This window comes from Nesoenas mayeri (genome assembly GCF_963082525.1).
Source record: "Nesoenas mayeri genome assembly, chromosome: 6".
In the NCBI taxonomy this organism is placed as follows: domain Eukaryota; kingdom Metazoa; phylum Chordata; class Aves; order Columbiformes; family Columbidae; genus Nesoenas; species Nesoenas mayeri.
Window position 1 is genome coordinate 9,398,757 of NC_137545.1, and position 19,848 is coordinate 9,418,604.

Genomic DNA, 19,848 nt, shown 5'->3' on the forward strand with positions numbered 1-19,848 from the left:
CAGTTGCAAAAAAGAGATCACCAGTTAGAAAACCTGGAGCTTAAGAATAGACACACAAAATCACTGCACCCTAAATTTGGAGAGGAAAAACCACAGGGGCAGGGAATTATGTGCACTCCATGAGCAATACAATATTTCACTGTGGGCGAAGGGTTAGGATTGGCACCTGGCTTTGTCAGCGCACTCATTTACCAAACCAAACTGTCCCAGAAAGCAGCCAGTTGCCCTTTAACTGTGTTCATGAAGTAAAAATTGTTTAATGGGGTCTGGGATTGGAAGGATATGGATCAGATCCAGACGAGATTTGCCAAGTATTCTTCGTACAGCTATGCGGCAGAGAGACAAGAGGCTCCGGGTGCGGCCTGCAATGAAGAAAACAGAGAAAAACTATTGAGGGACAGAAAGACAAAGAGAGAGGGACAACAGTGTGTAAATAGTGCTGAGCTCTGGCTGATGGCTGAGGAGAGATTTACCCCTTCCAAACACCGAGGCCATGGCCTGCACAGCAACATGAAGGCAGCGCAGGAGAGCTGAGCATGCACAAATCCTCCCTGTGAGGAGCCCAAACCTTTTGGCCAAAGATTTGGAGCAATGGCAGCCAGCACACGGGCAGTTTGGACAGACAAGCTGGGGACTGCACAGGGTTGTGACCACAGAGTCAGCCCCTGCATAGCAGGGTTCAAGAGATGATGGCTGAACCTACACCAGGAGAGGCTTTACTCTAATCTGATCATTGTAAAACTATGTGGACTTTATTTTTGCTCTAAACCACCCCCTGGGAATCAAAAGCATTGACAGCCAGCTCAGGTCTTAGCCCAGCTTTCGAGGACTGCTTCTCAGTTCATGGAGAGCTCTTCCAGGACAGGGACAAGAGGATGGTGGCGCCCACATTGATTCAGGAACTGGACCTCGAAGGTACCACTCTATTATCCTGCACGCTCCACCTGAAGAGTCCCATTTGCCTCCTAAACCCAGGCTTAATGGAAACCACCTGCTTCAGCTTATGTGTGCTTCTTCTCATCTAAAGTGTGGGCAGGTTTAAAAACTAGACATGTGCAAAGCTGAATAATTTTGGGGTGAGGGCTGGGGGTTGTATCCCACACCCTGAATCCCTTTCAGATTTCTCTGGAGTTCAAGAGAGAAAACCCCACTTCTAACCCTCATGCAAAGCCCTGGCCCTCGCCAGCTGAGCTTGGCGGTTTTATGAGGTGCTGTCCTTGCTGGAACAAGGGTGTGCGCTGTATTGATGTTGCTTTTATTATAAAAAAGAAAGAAACAGCAGGTAAATTTAGGCATGTTGAGGTTCTGATTTACTTCTTTTGTAACTCATTCGCTTCCCAGAGGATGTTAAATTTTAAAAAGCCAGCTTTTTCCCCACCGTTTTCCACCACCATCTAAGCTCTCCCCACCATTTGCTACCACTAGTTGTGGCTTTACTTCCCAAGTAGCCTGTCCAGATACAACTACGTCTCGGGTCCCTCCCTGGGCAGCCCCCGCAGAGCACAGGTTCACTCAAGAACAGCAAGGGCACATCTCCACGGCTTGGGAGAACTGGGTCTCACTGGATATGTCATCACCTGCTTGTGGTTTGCAGACCCAAAATCCAGCCTTGACAGCACCACACTGCCTAACCTTGCCTCAGGCTGCTGAGGACACCGCTGGGCAAGGGAAAAGAGCTGGGAGAAAGATTAAAAAAAAATGTAAAGTTACAGAGGTCAGGCTGCTGATAGGCACCATTGGTAGCTGAAGGACTCAAGAGGGAAAGCACCACACAAACACACAAAACGCAACAGGAGAAAAACAGGGAGTGTAGGTGGAGGCTTATGGGGAAGCCGTTGAGTTGAGTGATGGGTGTTGACAGAGCTGGAGGCAGCAGCTCCGCAGCCCTGAGGATCGGTGCCAGGGAGCCACGGAAGCCAGCCCCTCAGTCCTCTCCTGCCTGATGCCTGCCTGGCCAGTAACGCCTCCTGGGGAGGTGTGTCAGGGGTGGTGAAGTCATTAACGCCCAGCTTAACAGCTTGTTAAATCCCAGCTATCTGTTCTGTGCGTTAGAATTGTTTTACACTTTTAAGTTAGGTATAAACTGCTTACATTATCTTTATGCTAAAGGCACTTGAATAAACAGACCCAAAAGAGGATGGTAGCACACACCCTACCATCTTGGCATCTCCTAACTAACCAAATAAACTCTTCAAAGTGTTCTCCTGAATCTAGAGGTAGATAAAACCAGCTGTAGGTCAAAGCCACTTACTCCTTGCTTCTTTGAACACCTCCAGAGCCTCAGGGTTGACTTTGACCCTTCCTGTGGATTCAACTCCCAAGGCCTCCACTTTCACCAGGTTCAGATTGGCTCCAAAGTCAATCAAGAGGTGGACAAATGCTGCTTCACAGCCATGCCGCAGGACAGCGTCCATCACGCACACCGGGGAGCCCCGAGAGAAGCCTTGGATGTTGATGGGCCCACAGCAGTTAAAATCCGGGTTGGCTCCTGCCTGGAGCAGCAGTTGGAAGCACTGGAGGTTGTGGTAGGCGGCGCTGATGTACAGCGGGCAGACCACCAGCGTGGTGAGGGGCCGCACGGAGGGGCTGGGGACCCGGGAAGCGACGTGGTGATTCACATCCACGTCTGCGCCGTACCTGGGCAGGGGAGAAAGAAGAGCTGAGGTTTGGAAACAAAGGCAAAAGCATCACAACTGAACCTCAGGGTGACAAAATGGCAAGGGCTGAGGCTGAAGGACACGTGGAGGATGAGCACTCTGACTGTCTTTGATACATCTGGGGCCCACCTCCCAAAACCTGCCTGTACCTACCCTGAGAAGGGCCTGGCAGGGCTTCTGAGAGGGGATGCCATAACCAGTGCGATCTGATCTTCAAGTAGCAAAGTTGTTTCTCTGCCCACAACAGCCCAGGCGTGGGAGAGAGCAGCTGAGGAACATCTTTCCCTGCCCTCCTGAGGGATGTGCCAAGCCTTGGCACAAGGGACGGCTGAGCCCTGAGCCAGCACCATGTAATGCTGGATGCTAAAGAGCTGGCTGGGGAGCAGGGATGTTTCCAAATGGCTCAGTTGAAGAGATGCTGTGAAATAACTTCCCCACCAGGATAAAACAGGCCGAAAAGCAATAGCAGCAATCGATCTGACTGTCACAAACAGCAGGGAAATGGAAACAGAAATCTGCACTCAGCAGTGAAACATACACGACAAAACCCTGCTCCTGAAGGAGCTGGGGTGGTGAAATCCCATCAGGAGTCAAAAAGCGACCTCTTCCCCGCTATTCAGCTCAGTGGAAGGGATGCACCCGCCAGCTCTGAGCACGCAGGAAACTGGAAAAACCCAAAGTAATTGCGTCAGACCTTTCGCCCTCCCTCCTGCACAGCTCTGCTCACAGGTCATATATTATACTAGATACCACACAAGAGATTACAGCTCACTGGCCAGCACTCCGAGGGCGACAAACAGGAGGCCTCCACGCGCTGCAGCAGCAAACCTCTCGAGCCTTTTGCAACTGGCTCCTGCCTCACCCTACCCCACGGAGAAGCCCCTACCTCACATCTTGACCGTGTGGTGCCACAGTGTCCCAGCTGCTCCATAAGCCCTGTGGCCAGAGCAAGGGCTTGGGCTCGCTGGGGCGCAGAGAAGGCACATGAGCTGGCTAAAGCCCTGCTTGATGGACATCAGCATCAAACAGGAGCAGCGCCTGCAGCACATTTCATTTGGGAAGTACAGATGGCACTAAGTTGTGAACAAGCAGAAGACAGGGCTTATTGGCTTTGGCTCTTTTATTTTGGTGGGGTTTTTATTTTTTTTTTTTAGGAAGTGAAGAATGGCGCCAAATAAATGGGAGCAAAAAGGCCAAGTGTTGCTCTCTGTAAAAAGTATGGAATTTGAAAAATGGCAATGCTGAGGAAAGAAGGGACAGCAGAAATAAGCACTTATTTCCCCCAGGCTGGTTAACACCCAAGCAATGGGGACACTCTAACTCCATCTACTTTGCGTGCAGCTTGAGGGGGGAAGAAGGAGGAAGACAACACAACCCCCTAAGGAGTAGCTGGTTTTAACTGCAGCATTGCAGAGCAAACAAAGCCCTGTCCCTTCTCCCCACAGAGGAATAAAAGGTTCCTTTCCCCACCGGTACCCCTCCCAAAATTGCAAACTGAGCACTCAGAGGACTAGTTTTCTCTGTCTTCCTAGATACCATTATATTCCTTTCTGCAGTTAATAAAACAAATAAGGAAACCACCTGAGGATAAATCCTGCCTCAAGGCAAGCACAGCTCTTGCTGAACCCAGGAGGGGCTGGTCCCTATACACCAAATACTTAAACAAATACATCAGTTCCGAGGGCAGGAATAGTCTCATTTAAATTAACCATGTGCAGAACAAGGGCCAAGGAAGCTTATTTAAGAGCTGCAAATGGCATGCAGGGTATTTTTACCCTAATGCACATGCTCTCCCAAGCATGAACATCTTGGCTGAGATCTCAGGAGACTGGTGGGGTGGAGAAATGCAGAGAAAAGACAGAGCAAGGCAGTAATGACGGTGCGAAGTGTGAGCTGGTCCTTGCACCAGCCACAGGACCAAGCTTCACTTCCCAGGCCAGGCGGCTAGCCCAGGGATCACTGCACACTAAGGGGACATCCCCATCTCTTGGGGACTTCCCCAGCACTTTGCTCAATCTGCATCACTTATGTTAGAGCACAGAGACCTAAATAAGTAAAGGTGTCTGTTTTCCACAGGCACCTGTTCGCCGTAGATAAACAAATCTCTTAATATCAAACTACACGAGCATTTGGATCGAGTAATCTGTGCTGCTGTGAGACTTCTGTAGGGATGCTGTAGGGCCACTGCTTCCTATGGCCACGGTCCTCACCAGACAGCAGGTATACACCTTCATTTCAGTCCCCTTTTTTTTTCCATTATTGTCATCAAAAGCTTCGGTGGAAACCCCTAGCTCAAAGCACGATACAAAATTCTGCTTTTTTCACAGTTAGGCATGTGCCTGAGGCATCAGATGATTTGTCAGATCTCCTTTTCACCGTTTTAGTGTGGCAAAAGGGTCCACTCCTCCTTAATATGCTCAGTTACACTGCGAGTACAATGCAATGGTCCGATTCCATCACAGCATGATCACATCACAAGCTGTTAGGAAAGTAATCTAATCTATACCCAGGCAATATGACCATAAATATTTCCACCAGCCGCCTCATAAAATGGATCACCATTCCATAGCTATGTATATATTTACTATTAATGGATACAGTTTCACCTATTGCTTGGTTCGCTGGTTCAGCAATTCTGGTAGGATTCAGGAATCCTGATTGTGCTACTTTATGATTAAAAAAAAAAAAAGGGATGTTTAGACACCTGTGGTAAGCCTGACCTGGGCTGGGCTTTCTTTTCAGGACACTGAGGCTCTCTCGAGCTGAATATGCTAAGGTATTTCCTTATATCTCAGTAAGAGTGTCTTCCTCATTTTATTCCTCCTGCCAAATCCTTTAGATCAACATTTTTAAAATCTCTGAGTGAGCTTCGTAACATAAGACTGCATTTTAAAGTAAGCAACTCTGAACAGATCCGTGAAATCTGTACTCCAAGATATTTGAAATTTTGGGCAATCTGACAATTTGGTATTAGCTTAGCAGCCTTGGGAGAGACATTGTCTAATAAAAATATACTGGACAAACTCCAGTTAATTTTTAATCCTGAAAGTTTTCCAAAATCTTGCTTTTAATATTGCTGGCAAGGTATCCCAAGGAGTAGACACATAAATCAATGCCTCAGCTCTCCATGTGCTGCTGAAATACCATTTGCTACATTTCACCCTGCCTTAGTGGATATGTCAGGGGAGATTCTCAGGAATGCAGCGTGTGAGCTGAACCTTGTACCAACAAGCACGTGGTGAGGGGAACATCTTTCTCTCAGTCTGCAGAAAAAGCAGCATGGAGAGGGGACTGACTGTCTCCCCTCCTTTCTACTTGTTGGCTTCCTTAGAGCTGCACTTGCATGAAAATTAACTTCCCCACAAGCAAAAAGGAAAGGAGAAAAACCCCAAGTATTTCAAAATTTTTCTATTCAAATCCTCTCGGTTGTTGTACTCTAGCATCTGCGATCACTGAAGGGATTCCTTGGAGAGTGTTTCTGTGTGAATCCCAACATACCTTCTTCTCTTTTACAATTTCTTTCTACAACCTGTATTTTGCCCTTATGATCCCTTATTATTTGGCATCAATGGCCCATATAGTTGTTCAGCATGTTCCTCTACACAAAAAGCTTCCAGTTCAGAAGAAAGGAAGTGTCACGGCATGCCACAGAGGAAGAAGTTCAATTCTGCAGAGTCTATTGCTAGACCTTGAGCCCACTCACTGCTGGTGCTGCAGAGGAAGTTTTCTGGGGGACAGGAGGTCTCCAGCCACCCACTGTCCAGCTAAGGTGAGTATTCATCACCTCATAGTGGTGGCTGTCACTCCCCGCCCCAGAGAAGCCCTTCGACTGAGCTGTGCATCGGGTATCTGGCAAGGAGAAACAGAATCAGATGCGTGGAAGGTGTCCCAGTGATGGGCAAACACCAGGCAGGCAACAATGGCCAGTGCAAGCAACAAGCACATCTCCTAAAAATGGTCAGAGCAGCCAAGCTACGCAAAAGAGAGAGCTGTTTCCAAACAATTTTTAGTTCACTGGAAGATCCAACTTGCTTGTAGGTTCAATCAGGGGCATGGAACTGATAGTAAAGGCAGAGAGGAGGGAAGATACTTTGCAAAATGTGGCTCTGATTGAATAGTGGATGGTGGACTCAAATGGAGACACCTCACTTGGGCTTTTTCTTAGGAGAACAGGCATGGGACACACACAGCAGGGCATAGGCCTGTCACTAGGACCAGGAGATGGGGAAGACAAAGATGTCCCTTTGGGCTTCTCTTCACCCTTTCTCCAGCCCATCTCTTCGCCAGCCTCGCCAGGCCCATGGACACACAAGGCATGCAAGGAGGGAACGGATGCTCCGGTCCCCCTGGGGGAGAAGATCCCAAAGGAATAAGAGAGGGCAGTAGAGCAACTCCTCTCCCCAGCAGGAACCCAGCTCTCACCTGATCAGCTCCCGGAGGATGTCTGCCCGGCCCACGCGCGCCGCATGGTACACAGGGGTGCTGCGGTGGTGCCGGCTGCCGTTGGGGTCAGCGCCGGCTTCCAGGAGGATCTTGGCACACTCGAGGTGCCCGTTGACCACAGCTACGTAGAGGGCAGTCTGCCCTTTCACGTCCACCAAGTCAATCTCGGCCCCTTTGCGGAGGAGGAAATCGACGCAGGGCCCGTGGCCAGCGGTGGCCGCGATGCGCAGCGGCGTGCAGGGCAGCCAGCCGCAGCACCACACCGACTTCTCGTTGATCCGGCTGGCGTCGTGCGGGGAGAAAGTGTTGGGTCAGACAGTGCCTCCTGCATCCTTACACCACCCCATCTACCCCAGCCGCGGAGGAGGATGCTGGGAGAGCACTAACAGCTCTCTTGAAGATCTTCCTCCCCCTTTTTGGTGCTTTATAGCAGTCCTGAAAAGCTCCGGGCTATAACCTGACTAGGTTGTAGGTAGCTAGAAACTATGTGTTGACCTAATCTGCTGACCTAAAGAAAATGGGAAGAGCAACAGTAACTCCAAAGTGTCAGAAAATATTTAACATTCAAACTCGTTTTCACATGGACCAAAAGACGTGCTGTACTCAAATACAAAGCCTCTTGTCATCAACAAGTGGAATGAACCAGTTCAATCGCATGCTGAAGCAACACTGTTTGTCAATAAACCAGTTTCTGGCATCACACTATTTGTAGTTGCTTTTGCTTTCTCTGACAGACTGCAAATAACAGGATGTAGACATTAGCACCTCATGAATACATTTAACTTTCCATTTAGCTATAGCTATATTCAGCCTGCCTAGAGATAAGGGTATCGGCAAACAACCATTGAAGCTTAAAGAACATTTTTAAAATAAGTACCAAGGCCTCATATTTGTTCTGAAAATGTTTTATTTTCAGGGAATACTGTTTAATTCAATTGTCTACAGAAACTACAGCCTGTGTCAGAGGAGTGCCAGGAAGATGGGCTTTATGGCAGCTCTGCTGTGTCAGGAGCTGCACATACGCACAGTGAAGGACAAACCTTGCCTCAAAACTCAGTCAAAATTACCAGTAAAAATTATTTTAAAAAATACTCCCTACTCCCTTTTTTAAAGGCAGATGTCCCAAATCAGAAGTGGTCAAGCTGGGGATCACCACTGTTTAATTCAAGCTGCTCCAAGAGTGGCAGAAGGTTACAAAAGCAGCAAGGAAACAGCAAGAGGAGGAGGGGAGCAATGTATGGAAATGCAGGTGTACATCTGTATCACACTGCTGGCAAAATCCACACTTAGCCAGGCACCATGGGATGACATAAACACAAATCCAGGGAAACTCAGCCCTGCCAGCACGGAGCAAGCTCGGGAGCTGCCGCCATCCTGCACTGAACAGCATCAGTAGGCCATTAGCATCCTTGTTGGACGGCTGTATTGGCATAAGAGCCTTTGCCCATTTACAGAAGAGATGTCTCTGACTGGCAGCTGCTTAGATCCCCTCTGAAATAACCTGTATTAGTCGTCATGCTCACCTAGATCTCAGGTTAGCTCTATAAATCTCATAAACATACAGACCTCACTCCCAGTTTCTCTGCAAGTCACTGCAGGTACCATTCTAGCAGGAACATGCAGAAAATAAGGGATTTCCTTAAGGCCAATGTAGGCTGGCGAAAGTGCTCTTTAGCCAGAGCAGCAGTGGATTTGCTCTCCTAGCTCGCTCCACCCAGGCCCGTGTAACTGGTACAGGACAAAGCAGTTTTTATACAGTGCATTTACAGAGTTTGCTATGACAGCGATGTCACAATTTTTTTCTGCAAACGCATTTTAGGAAGAGTAGTATAAACCCTGTACCAAGCCCTGAGCTGTCAAGCCTTATGAGAAAATGCTCCCTTTAACCGTGGTGGTTTGGGGATCCCTATCCCTACCCCCAAATTCAAAGAAGTCACTTCTCTGTTTACTCCACCACCTGTGTGATGGTGCTGCAGGTCCAGCCCTCCTCCTCCAGCCAAACTTTACGTTTCCTGCAAGAAAGGATGCCTGGCCCTACTGCTACAGGGTTCCCACACAGCATGGGACAAAAATAAGGGGGACCGAGGCACCGAAGAGCCCCAGCTGCCCAGGTGGCAAAAAGAGAGGCTGGTTCATTCTCATTTTTGCTGAAAAGCCACATTTTTGAGGCTGGGAGACATTCTGTACTCCAAGCAGTTTTCTCCATGGTGCAGGAAAATTAATTAACTATCCCCGTGGTCACAGACTTACACTGGACGGATTTTATAACATGGGGTGTTTCAGGTTTACGTTCAATTGTAATCCCTTTTATGTGTTTTTCCCATTACAAGTAGGCTCCTATTTTCGTGGTATTACATTTCCACACCAATCTGCACAGAGCCTGTGCATGCCCGCTGCACGCTTGCTAACTGGCTTGACATCTGTCTCCTGGGAGCCCACGGGGGGATGATTTCAGGGGCGAGCTGAGCATCCTCCCAACCCAAAAAACTCCAAAAGGAGCAGGCTAAGGGGAGATCACACAGAATCACAGAATGTTAGAGACTGGAAGGGGCCTTGAAAGCTCATCCAGTCCAATCTCCCTGCCGGAGCAGGAATGCCCAGATGAGGTTACACAGGAAGGCGTCTAGGCGGGTTGGAATGTCTGCAGAGGAGACTTCACAACCCCCCTGGGCAGCCTGGGCCAGCGTCTGTCATCCTCACTGAGAGGTTTATTCTCATATTTAAGGGGAACCTCTTGTGTTCTGGTTTGTACCCATTACCTCTTGTCGTATCATTGGTTGTCACCAAAAAGAGCCTGGCTCCATCCTCATGACACTCACCCTTTACATATTTATAAACATAAATGAGGTCACCCCTCAGTCTCCTCCAAACTAAAGAGCCCCAGCTCCCTCAGCCTTTCTTCGTAAGGGAGATGCTCCACTCCCTTAATCATCTTTGTTGCCCTGCGCTGGACTCTCTGCAGCAGTTCCCTGTCCTGCTGGAACTGAGGGGCCACAGCTGGACACAATATCCCAGATGTGTCTCCCCAGGGTAGAGCAGAGGGGAAGGAGAACCTCTCTGACCTACTGACCACTAGCTTATATAGGTGTGGGCTCAGCAGCCCCAGGGAGTCTCCAGCCAAAATCTTCTAAGTGAGACCTCGCACCCTCGTCCCCCGTGAGGGTGGCCGAGGTGGGGGCGCGGGCAGGGCGGGGTGTCAGAGCCCCCCTCACCTTTGGAAGCTCTCCTCCTGCAGCAAGCTCTTGAGGGTGGGCAGGTCCCCCACGTAGGCCGCGTCGTGCAGCCGGGTGTCCTCGCAGTGCTCGAGGGGGTGGTCGCAAAACTGCTCCCGCAGCCACTCCTTCAGGTTACGACCTGCGCTGGAGAGAGAGCGGGGCAGCCGGGCTGAGCGCTGCCTGGGGGTGGCGGGGGCTGTCCCGTCCCCTCCCGGCACAAGGCGAGCCCGAAAGGCGCCCCCGTGCCGGCGGCGGCACCGGCCGCTCACCCCCCCACGTTACCTGCCTGCCCGCTGGAGGCGGCGGCCGCGTCCCCGCCGCCGGGGGGTCCGCCCTCTGCCATCGGCCCCTCGCCCCGCCGGGCCGGCTCGGCCTCCGCTCCCCCGGCCGCTGGCGCTGCCACCGCCCTCCGTCCCTCCCTCCCCGGGCCGGCCTGATTGGTGCCTGCCGGCCCGGCCGCTTCCTGCCTCCGCGTTAAGGTGGATTTTCCCCCGGCGCCGCCGGAGCCTTTCGTCCTTCAGACCCGCCCCGCGGCGGCACCTCCGCGGGTGGGCAGCCCGGCCTGAGCCTTCCGCCCGGAGCCCGGCCGGGGAGGCAGAGCGGGGCCCTCGCCCCCCGGGCAATCTCGAGGTGGGAGCCGGGCCGCTCGCTGGCACAGCGGCCGGGGGCTCCTTCTTCCAGCAACGGGCGAACGTGGGGCTGATTTACAGCGCTGCCCGAGCAGCCCCACGGTGAGAAATTGACGAGCTCGCTCAGCTCAAGGAACTGCCTATCCAGGGAAATCGTCTTACTGTGCTGCCCCCAGAACTAGGCAATCTGGATTTGACCGCCCAAAAGCAAGTCTTCAAAGCAGACCGCAATCCTGGGGTTACCCCTATTGCTGACCAGTTCCAGCTGGGAGGGTCTCGTGTTTTTGAATACATTCCTTCAGAAACATATAAATACATTTTATTAAGAATGGTGACAACGAATTTGAAATTGGCCGCCACCTGTGCCTCTGCAGGAGGGCTGCCCAGTGTTGGAAAGCTGGTGGAGCGGGCAGCATTTCTTTCCTTAGGCTAAATATGGCTAAAAGCTGCACAGAAAGTTTTATGTTCTCATATTCTCCTGGTTTTGTGTGGGTTTTTTTTTGTTTGTTTTGGGTTTTTTTCCCCGCAGCACAACTCCTGGTGTCTTCCATCAGGTTGCTGCAAGCCTGAGGGAGAAAACAGCCTGTGTGAGGGTGGGCAGAGTTGCAGCAGAACGGCAATCGCTTATGAAAACACCCCTGAGAAACATCCAGGCCTGCAGGGTCTGAGCAAAAAGCAGCTGTTTTGCTTAAACCCCACCAGGGAGCTTCAAGTGCAGTGCCCAAAGCTGCACCCTCAAAGTAGCAGAGGACACATCAGGCACCCGCACAGGAACTTTGGGAGTGCAAAGGCAGGAGAAGGTGCGTGGAAAGATGTGCACACGCACACAGAAGGTCTGCAAGGAAAGTGGTTCCCGCTGAACCCAACCTCCTCCCAGGGCAATGCTCACAGGAGAGCTGCCATAGCAGCTCGTCGCATTGGCACCTTGGAGAAGAGCCGCTCTCCGAGCGTTTCAGACACACTCTCGGCTTCTGAGCACAGGTTTTTGAGTCCCCCAGTGCCAGAGGGGAACAGTGGTAATCCATCTAGCTTTCCTGCTGCCCCGTGGCAGGATATCAGTCCACAGACACCAGAATCTGGCTGCAAACACCATTTCCTGTGTTATTATTTGGGCTCAAGCAATGTGGGGGAGACAGGCACGATCTGCAAATCAAACCTGTTTCCCTTGCCCGGTGAAAGATCAAAAGGGGAAAGGAATCGATGGGATTTTCAGCAGCCACCAGTGCTGGCTAGCACTGCCACCTCCTCCTGCCTGCAGTCCTCATGCCATTAGACAAGGCAGACCCAGGGCCAAGAAACATCCCCTGGGATGAATTGGCTGCTGGTCTGGAAACCTGACTCGATGTCTGTTTAGCCCTCCTTGAGTCAAATGGACCAGATCTGGAAGCCAGACAATGGGGTGAGGTGGAGCTCCAAGCTCTCAGCTTGGTCTGTGCTCCCCGACCTTCGTCAAAGGCTTTCTAGGGTTGGGATGGGCTCACTCAGGGCTTTCTGAGGTGGGCTTGCCTACCTATCTCTCACTCTTTAGAAGATGCCTATGCTGAGTTTGCAAGCATCCCGCGTTCCCTGGGAGCAGACCCAACACCCTTCAATGGGCTCCTGTTCAGGCAGGACATTACTTTGTTTCTAACCCCAATCTACAACTGCATCCAGCTACAGAGGCTTTATGCGGGGGGAGCAGCCATATACATCTCGGTTTCTTGTTGCTGGGCCTGATGATAGAAAAAGACAGACCATAGCACCTTTATAGCTGTTGCATTGCCCTCACAGATTTAATGGGACTAGATTTAATGAGATCCCCAAGCTGCAAAGCATTGCACTGGACTGCTGGCCGGCAATGAGGTTTCATCCAGAGCAAAAAGGCACATTAGTCCATGGGCCCACGTGGCCTGGGACCAAAAGCCATAATGCCTGTGTGCACAAGGGGATAGTTACTGCAAGGGACAGAAATCTTTGTGCTTTAGTGCCTTCCCAGCAAGAACACAATGCCAGTTTTCAAAGCTTTTAGGAACAGACAGCTCCTGCTCAGCACAATTTTTCTTTAAAGTAGATTTGTTTACTCACTCTGTGTCATCTGGAGCCGACGCTTTTCTCTTCTCCCAGGTGTAAAGTGCAGACAGGCAAGAAGGAGGAGCAGAGGACTCAGCAGTGTTTACTTGCAATATGGTTGTCCCTGTGGACAAAGCAAAGTGCCAGAGAGGAACTAAGTGGCTGGTAAACAGCACAGACAAAGCTGGAACACCAGTGCCCAGATTGCTCATGACCTGAGGTTCATTTAGTTCTTCTGGCAGAAAATGCCTCTGTTAAACCACTGTCTTCTCTCTCATCCATGTATTTGTATGTGTTTATTTACTTAGAGACATGCTGCAATGAAATGCAGAAAGTTTTTACACACCATATCCCATTATACTTTCTAGCAGTTTATCTCCAGAACCAGGCTTTTTTCTCTCCTTTTATTTTGTTTTTTTCTCCCTAAATGCATATGAAAACCAACTCATCCCAAGCTGACATAACAAGTTCTTATACAGGGGTGGTGGAAAGGGAGTGACTGTGATTACTGTTTTGGCCTCAGAAATGGCCAGCACCGGGAATTTGTAGGTGTACAAGAGAAATCTAGTGTAGAAATACAAGGTAATGTAAGTCTGTATCACTCTTTAGTGCAATGGAAAAATGTAAATTTTCAAGCAGGTTAGCATTTGGCCAAGTCTGCAGAAGTAATTTTAGGTCCAGCCTACCCAGCTGCTCCTACCAGACATATCTCTTGGAAGCCAAGGGCATAGGCTGTGGGCATCTCTGGCTGTTGTTCCAGCCTTCCCCACCAAGAGGTTGGTCTAGATGACCTCCTGAGGTCCCTTTCAGCTTGAATTATCCTATTATCCTAATAATAATCAGCCAATGCTTCCTGCCAGTGCTCAAGTCCATGGACTGCTTCTCAAAGCTGCAAAAGGCAGTTGCTGCTTGTTTGAGGTACACCAGGCAGATCCTCCGCTGGCACAAACCAGCAGAGCTCCAGAGGGATTGGGGTCTGCTGACTTCCTATCTTGGAGCATGTGGCATAGTACTTCTTGACACCTGCCCTGGCCAGGCCCACCACCAGAAGGGACAAGGAGCCACAGCAGGTGAGCTCATTTGGCCATTCTCTCCATGGCCAGCAGTTTATTATCTGTGAGTGGCCTTTTGGACTGCTGCACCGATCCCACCCCACCTGAAAACCAATCCACCCAGCGACTGGGGCCATGACCTTCTCAAGGAGAGCTTCCAGTAGGTAAAAATAGCCAGTAATCCAACACAGCCAACACGCACTGAGTCGCTCATTAGGCAAGACCTTTTCTCCAGCTCCTAACACTGTAAGCCATGAAAGAGAAAAGAAGTATAAAAATAAGTAAATGGCAAGTAAAACTGGTTTTCCAGAGGAGCCCTCAACCATGGGCAGCTTGCTCAAGCACCTGTCCACATTCACTAACATTTCCAGCTGCCTCTCCTGAGCAGGCACATCCTCCTGCTTGCCATCCTCTCCCAACCGTGCTCCTCATTCTCCAGGTGAAACCGGCTGTTCACCCCTTCTGGTCCCATCCTGCTCCCGAAAACAGGGTGCTGAATTCCCATCCAGCACCATTTACATCAGGAAGGAACCAGCCTATCTCTTGGGGCACTGCTAGAGAGCCCCTGTCCTGCAGGATCTGGGTACATGTCCCCTAACCTGCTCCTCTCTCCACCTTCCCGTCTCCCTTCTGCAGCCCCTGTGAGCACCAGGCACTTGTAAAGCAAACAAAGATGTACAAAGACCCACGGCTTAACCCGTCTTTCTGCACTTTGTCACCGGGATTATTGCAAACAAGAGTTTCCAGTTTCAAGGCTGTGCAAGCCCCCTCTGATGACCTAGGAGGTCTGTGTCACCTGAACATGCTGGAGGAGAAGAGTAGGGGGCAGGGCTGAACTCCAATTAACCCACTGCTTTTACTCCTGGGATTAAACCAGTGCTTGCGTTTAGTGCCAGACTGCACAGCTCAAGACTAAGAAATACACCTTCTTCTCTCTCATTTCTGGATTAACAAGGACATCTTGAGAGTCTTGCAGCCAGGCTGGGCTCCCTGTGACTGAAAAGGACAATTATTTATACCTGACACTAAAAAGAGTGGTTAGCCCCACCACCACCACCTCCTCCAGCACCCTTTCCAGAGACACCACCTTTTAAATCCCCCTCGGTTCCTCCCAGACCTGCCAAGCAGCAGAAGAAAGCTGCGTTATGAAATACTGAGCAATTGTAACTGCTTCGGTGCCAGAGTAACAGTCAAGCTGTTCTTAAAAAAAAAGAAAATAAAAGAAATAAAGAAAAATATGCTATAACCATAACTGTAATTCACGCTTAGCTCAGTCTATAAAACTTCTCCCCTCCTGGATCTAAGCCAACAGCTTGAATTTTTAGTGAACTCTAAAGTTAAGTTGCCCTGGTGATAAATGCATCTGTGGGGAAAGTGTGTGGGGGAAACCCCCCATTTTCAGAACAGCTTAACATTTTTCTGCAGAATTTGTGTAGTTTCTAAAGTGCAGATGAAGATGTACATTAACAAGGGGCTGCAACAGAAAACAGGAATGAGAGATGGGAGGATAACTTAATTCCAGCATCTGGGACTGTCATTAGGACAGGGGCTGTAATCACAAAGATGACAACAGATAGGTTGCTTGGAGTCCAGTAAGTTAATTACACGGCAAATGACATGTATAAATAATGACTGTCTTGAGAGAAAAGAGGCAGGGCTGATGCACGAGATAGCTGTATTTTGTCCAGGACTTTGCTCCTTCAGTCTTGACCATGAGAAAGTGCAGGACATGGAGTGGAGGTTATCCTGTAACACCACAGAAAAGCAGAGATCAGAAAATCCCACCCATTTGTCACCTTGGCACATGGCACAAAATGAGACAGAGATCAATGGTAACCCTGCTGCTCTCAGCAGCCTGGTACGATCAGTGCTGAAAGTGAGGAAGGAGGGTTAAAATAGAGTAAAGAACCACCAGGGTAAACACAGATAAAATCGGTAGCCTGCCTGTGGGTGCTGACAGGCCGTGAACATCTCACCTGCATGGGGGATGTTAACCCCAACATGGTCCCAAAGGAAAGGTTACACTAGCTTCATCACACAATGACACTAATAAGGCAAAATGGCCAAAGAAAGGTTGTATTTCACACTGGTTCTGCCTAAAGAGGTGTGTGTCACATCACATCCCTCCTCCTTGGATGTTTGCTTTTTAGTATTTTTAGCCTTAACCAGAAGGTGCCTATTTATAAGGAAACTGGACCATCATTGTCCTACATGCCCCTTTAATTTCTCCCAATAAAATTACAGCACTACCTCAGAGAGAGCTGGAGTTCATGCTTTTTTCTCATTCTTCTCCTAGCATTTACTTCTGCTAAGGGCATAAAAGGCTCCAGCTCAATAAATCCTTTTCCAGTAGTGCAGTACTGCCCTGCAAGAGCTCCTCAGGAGAGCCCACCTTGAAGCACAGAGGACCTGAGGAAGGGTTTACATGAGCCCATTCTCTCAGGGATGCCCAGCACGTGAGAAAGGATGCAGCATGTACTTTGGCCACAGGTCTCCAGCTCATGGAACAACTGTGCTTGTGGGTATTTACTTTCCTGGGTGCATTACTGTGATCAGGCCATCACCATCAACAGCTTGAGGCACCATCAGAGACATTCCCAGCGTGAGGCAGGGGAGGGAGACACCAGTGGAGTTTTTAATCACCACTTTTTCCAGGAGAAACAGCCATCTGGAGCCTTCCTCTGATGGCAGATGTGGGAATATCAAAGGAGAAGCAGGCGCCTCCTTTACCTCGGTCAACAAACGAAACACCTCCTTGCAGGCAGGTTAGAAAATAACATAAAATCTACCGAGGACAAGTTTCCATTGACGGCAAAGTGCTGCCCAGAAATGAGTCACGCAGGAACATTTCAGTCAAACTTCCTCCACTCCCACCAGGGGACTTGCAGGCAAAAGGGATTTATTTATATTTTTTCCCTGGTTTTTTATCTTCAGAAAATATTCAGATTTTGATGGGAAAGTAAAACTAGAAAGCTTTTTCCCCTTTGTTTTTGCCCTTTGAACAACTTCTTCCACCACCTCTGTGGGATTTTCAGAAGAAAAATGTCAAGGAAAAGCAAGAGCAGGAAAAACAGAAAGGAGCTGTAAGAGCTGGGGAGGAGAAAAGTTCATTTCCAACGTGGTCTAACGCACGTGCAAAACACTTCTCTGCAGCCTGCCCTGTCCCTCCCTCTTCCTCCGAGTCTGGCCAGTGTCCCCTGCATCCCACTGCCCCGAGCAAAGCCATTGTCAGCCCCTCTGCAGTGAGATGCGCCCCCTTTCCCCAGGGCTGCACCCCATCTCTTGCAGAGAACAGGTAAACTGGCTCCACTGAGCAACGAGATGGGGCAGGTTTCACCTCCCTCGCATTTGCTCTCAGTGTTCATAATGCCAAAGACACTGTGCTAAAGAGCAAACCAAATGGCTAAAGCCCCCATAGAGTTTTCTATTTATAACGTTAAGTAAGCAAAGGGAATGTTTGGAGCAGTGTCCTGGCTGTTCAATAATTAGAGGAAAATGAATCCATTATGGAAAGTATGTAAATGGGGAGGGGAACTGCTATCAGCAGTGAGAACAATCCAGCAGGAGGGATTATTGGTTAAAGCAATAAGCAGAGGTGATGTGGGAAGGGAAACCTGGCACCATCAAGTGCCTGATGGCCAGCCTCTGGTGTTCTTTCCATTATGTTGGACTCACAGCTCTGATGCCTTTCACCAAGGTGATGCATCCCTAGGTAAACCTGACAACGGAAATCTTCTGTTTCATACAAGTACACTTTTAAAAATAGGTATTTCAGCTAGGTTTAGAGAAGATGCTGGCTCCACTGAGACCAAAATTAATCCCCAAATTGAGAAAAAAGGAGACCATGACACAATTTGCCGGATAATATGGGAATGTTTGTCCATCACTTTGCTAGCAGCATTGCTGAAGATGTTGAAAATGTACATCAGCTCCTAGGCAAAAATGTCAAATACAAGGCAACTCCAGTGCTTTCATATACACTACAGCAAGGCTGTAGACTCTGGCTCTAGCCAAGGAAAGGTCTGGTACAGCCCTGGGGCTTTCTGCATCACAAGAGGAGTGTTAATGCAGAGGAGACAAGTCTCATCTCAAAATCTTTCGTGTTTTTTAAAATGTTAAACAACAACAGACAGGATCAGGATCTTTGTTCAAAGTTATAGTTAGTCAATTGGTTTCATTGTCTCTTTTTCTGGACCAGAATCTTATGTACACCACCCCGTATCACAGAAGGCAGAGCCAGGGGTGCTCTACAAGGCACACAGCTTTCATTCAAAAATATATTGGGGGTCTCATCACTGGGTAGAAACTTTGAAAATGTGAATGGGAAGGCAAAAATGGCTTGGTTTTAATCTGATGCTTTGCAAAATCAACTTCAGATCAGGAACTAAGGGTCAGGAGAGACCCGACTCCTGATTTCCCAATGCTTATTGCTGGCAATGCTGGAATGAGATTTCCTTTGCGTTTTGGCTTTGGTTGAAGGTCTCTCAGGCAAAGAACGTGGTTTATTCTGTGAACGTTCAGTGCCAGGTTCAAAGGGAACAGGAACCACCCTGAACTACTGGCATTTGAATGCATCTGGCTTTTCTGCATGACTCCATCCACACTGCAGATTGCCAGGCTTTCATACTTCACTGCAAAATTCTATGATTCTATGAAAATGTCCCAAACCAGCTTTTTTCTCCTGACACACAGAGAAGTCAAACAGTGGATAGGTCATAGAAATCATAGAATGGTTTGGTTTGGAAGGGAACTTTAAAGATCTTCTAGTCCAACCCATCAAGACACTTCAAGGCAGTGCAGATCCAGGCCCAAGGGTGCAGCCCCCAGTGACTTGCAACAGGACTGCTGCCTCAAATGAGGTCTGCCATGAAATTTGGTCTCTCCAGCATTGAACAACAAACTCATAAACCTGCATTAGTGATGAAAGGCTCACTGAGACCCCCATGGTAGCGTTTACACCTCCACCTTCCTTCAGAGGCTGTGCTTTTGGAGATGCCCAACCTCACCGCTGCATCCAGCTAGGAACAAGCATCAGGATCTCCATGGTGCTGGACACCTGTGGAGAAAGCACATTGTGAAGGTGGCAAGTTCTAGCAAAACCTAGAAAATGCTGTTAACTACAAAACAAGCATGGGACTATGCAAAAATAGGAGACTGTTTCATAATGTGCTCACATAAACAGATGAATTAAGCCTGCTCTCCAGACAGCTCTAGCTATATCTGCCTTGCGAGTGCTTGACTTTCCCACCTTAACACTGTGCTCTTAACGTGCTTTTTTTCCCCGTGTGTTGTATATAGAAAATACAGCCACCCGCCCGCAGCCCCGGCTCTGCAGTAAGAGAATCCCCGTGTTGAGTGAGTGCAGGCACTTACCGGCTGACACAGCGTCCCCGCCGTGATCACAAGGGTCTCTTTATGGAGCGGCTCTCTGGGCACAGGAGACCTGGACCAGCCTAACCGAATCAGCAGAGAAAAATAAACATCCTTTTCTTGGAAGTGCCTAGCGCAATTTCATCAAGCCGGACTACAACCGCGAAGGAGCCGGATGTATATTTATTGAATTGAGCCCTAAGAGAATAAAAGGGGAAAAGAAGCCCCCGGCTGTTGCAGTGAGGGGGGGGATTTAAGGAAACTAAACAAAGCAAGAACTACCCCCTACTCAAATCCCAACGCTAAAACAAGAAACTACAAAGTCATTTTCAGCTGTGATTTCCGCGGAGGGTAATGTGAACATGCTGCGGTTTTAAAACAATTAAACGAAGAAAGGTGTCTTTTGGAAAGAGGGGCACAAGAATTACGAGCG

At 49.2% G+C, this 19,848-nt stretch overlaps 1 protein-coding gene across 1 annotated transcript; it reads right to left on the bottom strand.

Moving 5' to 3' along the window:
* Nucleotides 1-228: 228 nt before the first annotated feature.
* On the bottom strand, nt 229-10,658 carry ASB1 (ankyrin repeat and SOCS box containing 1; the record flags this gene model as incomplete). The annotated part of the gene is made up of 5 exons (XM_080346490.1): nt 229-362; nt 2,252-2,637; nt 7,080-7,382; nt 10,313-10,454; nt 10,598-10,658. The coding sequence occupies 5 exons, from the start codon at nt 10,656-10,658 to the stop codon at nt 229-231; spliced, it is 1,026 nt and encodes a 341-aa protein (XP_080202616.1).
* Between the last annotated feature and the right edge of the window lie 9,190 nt (nt 10,659-19,848).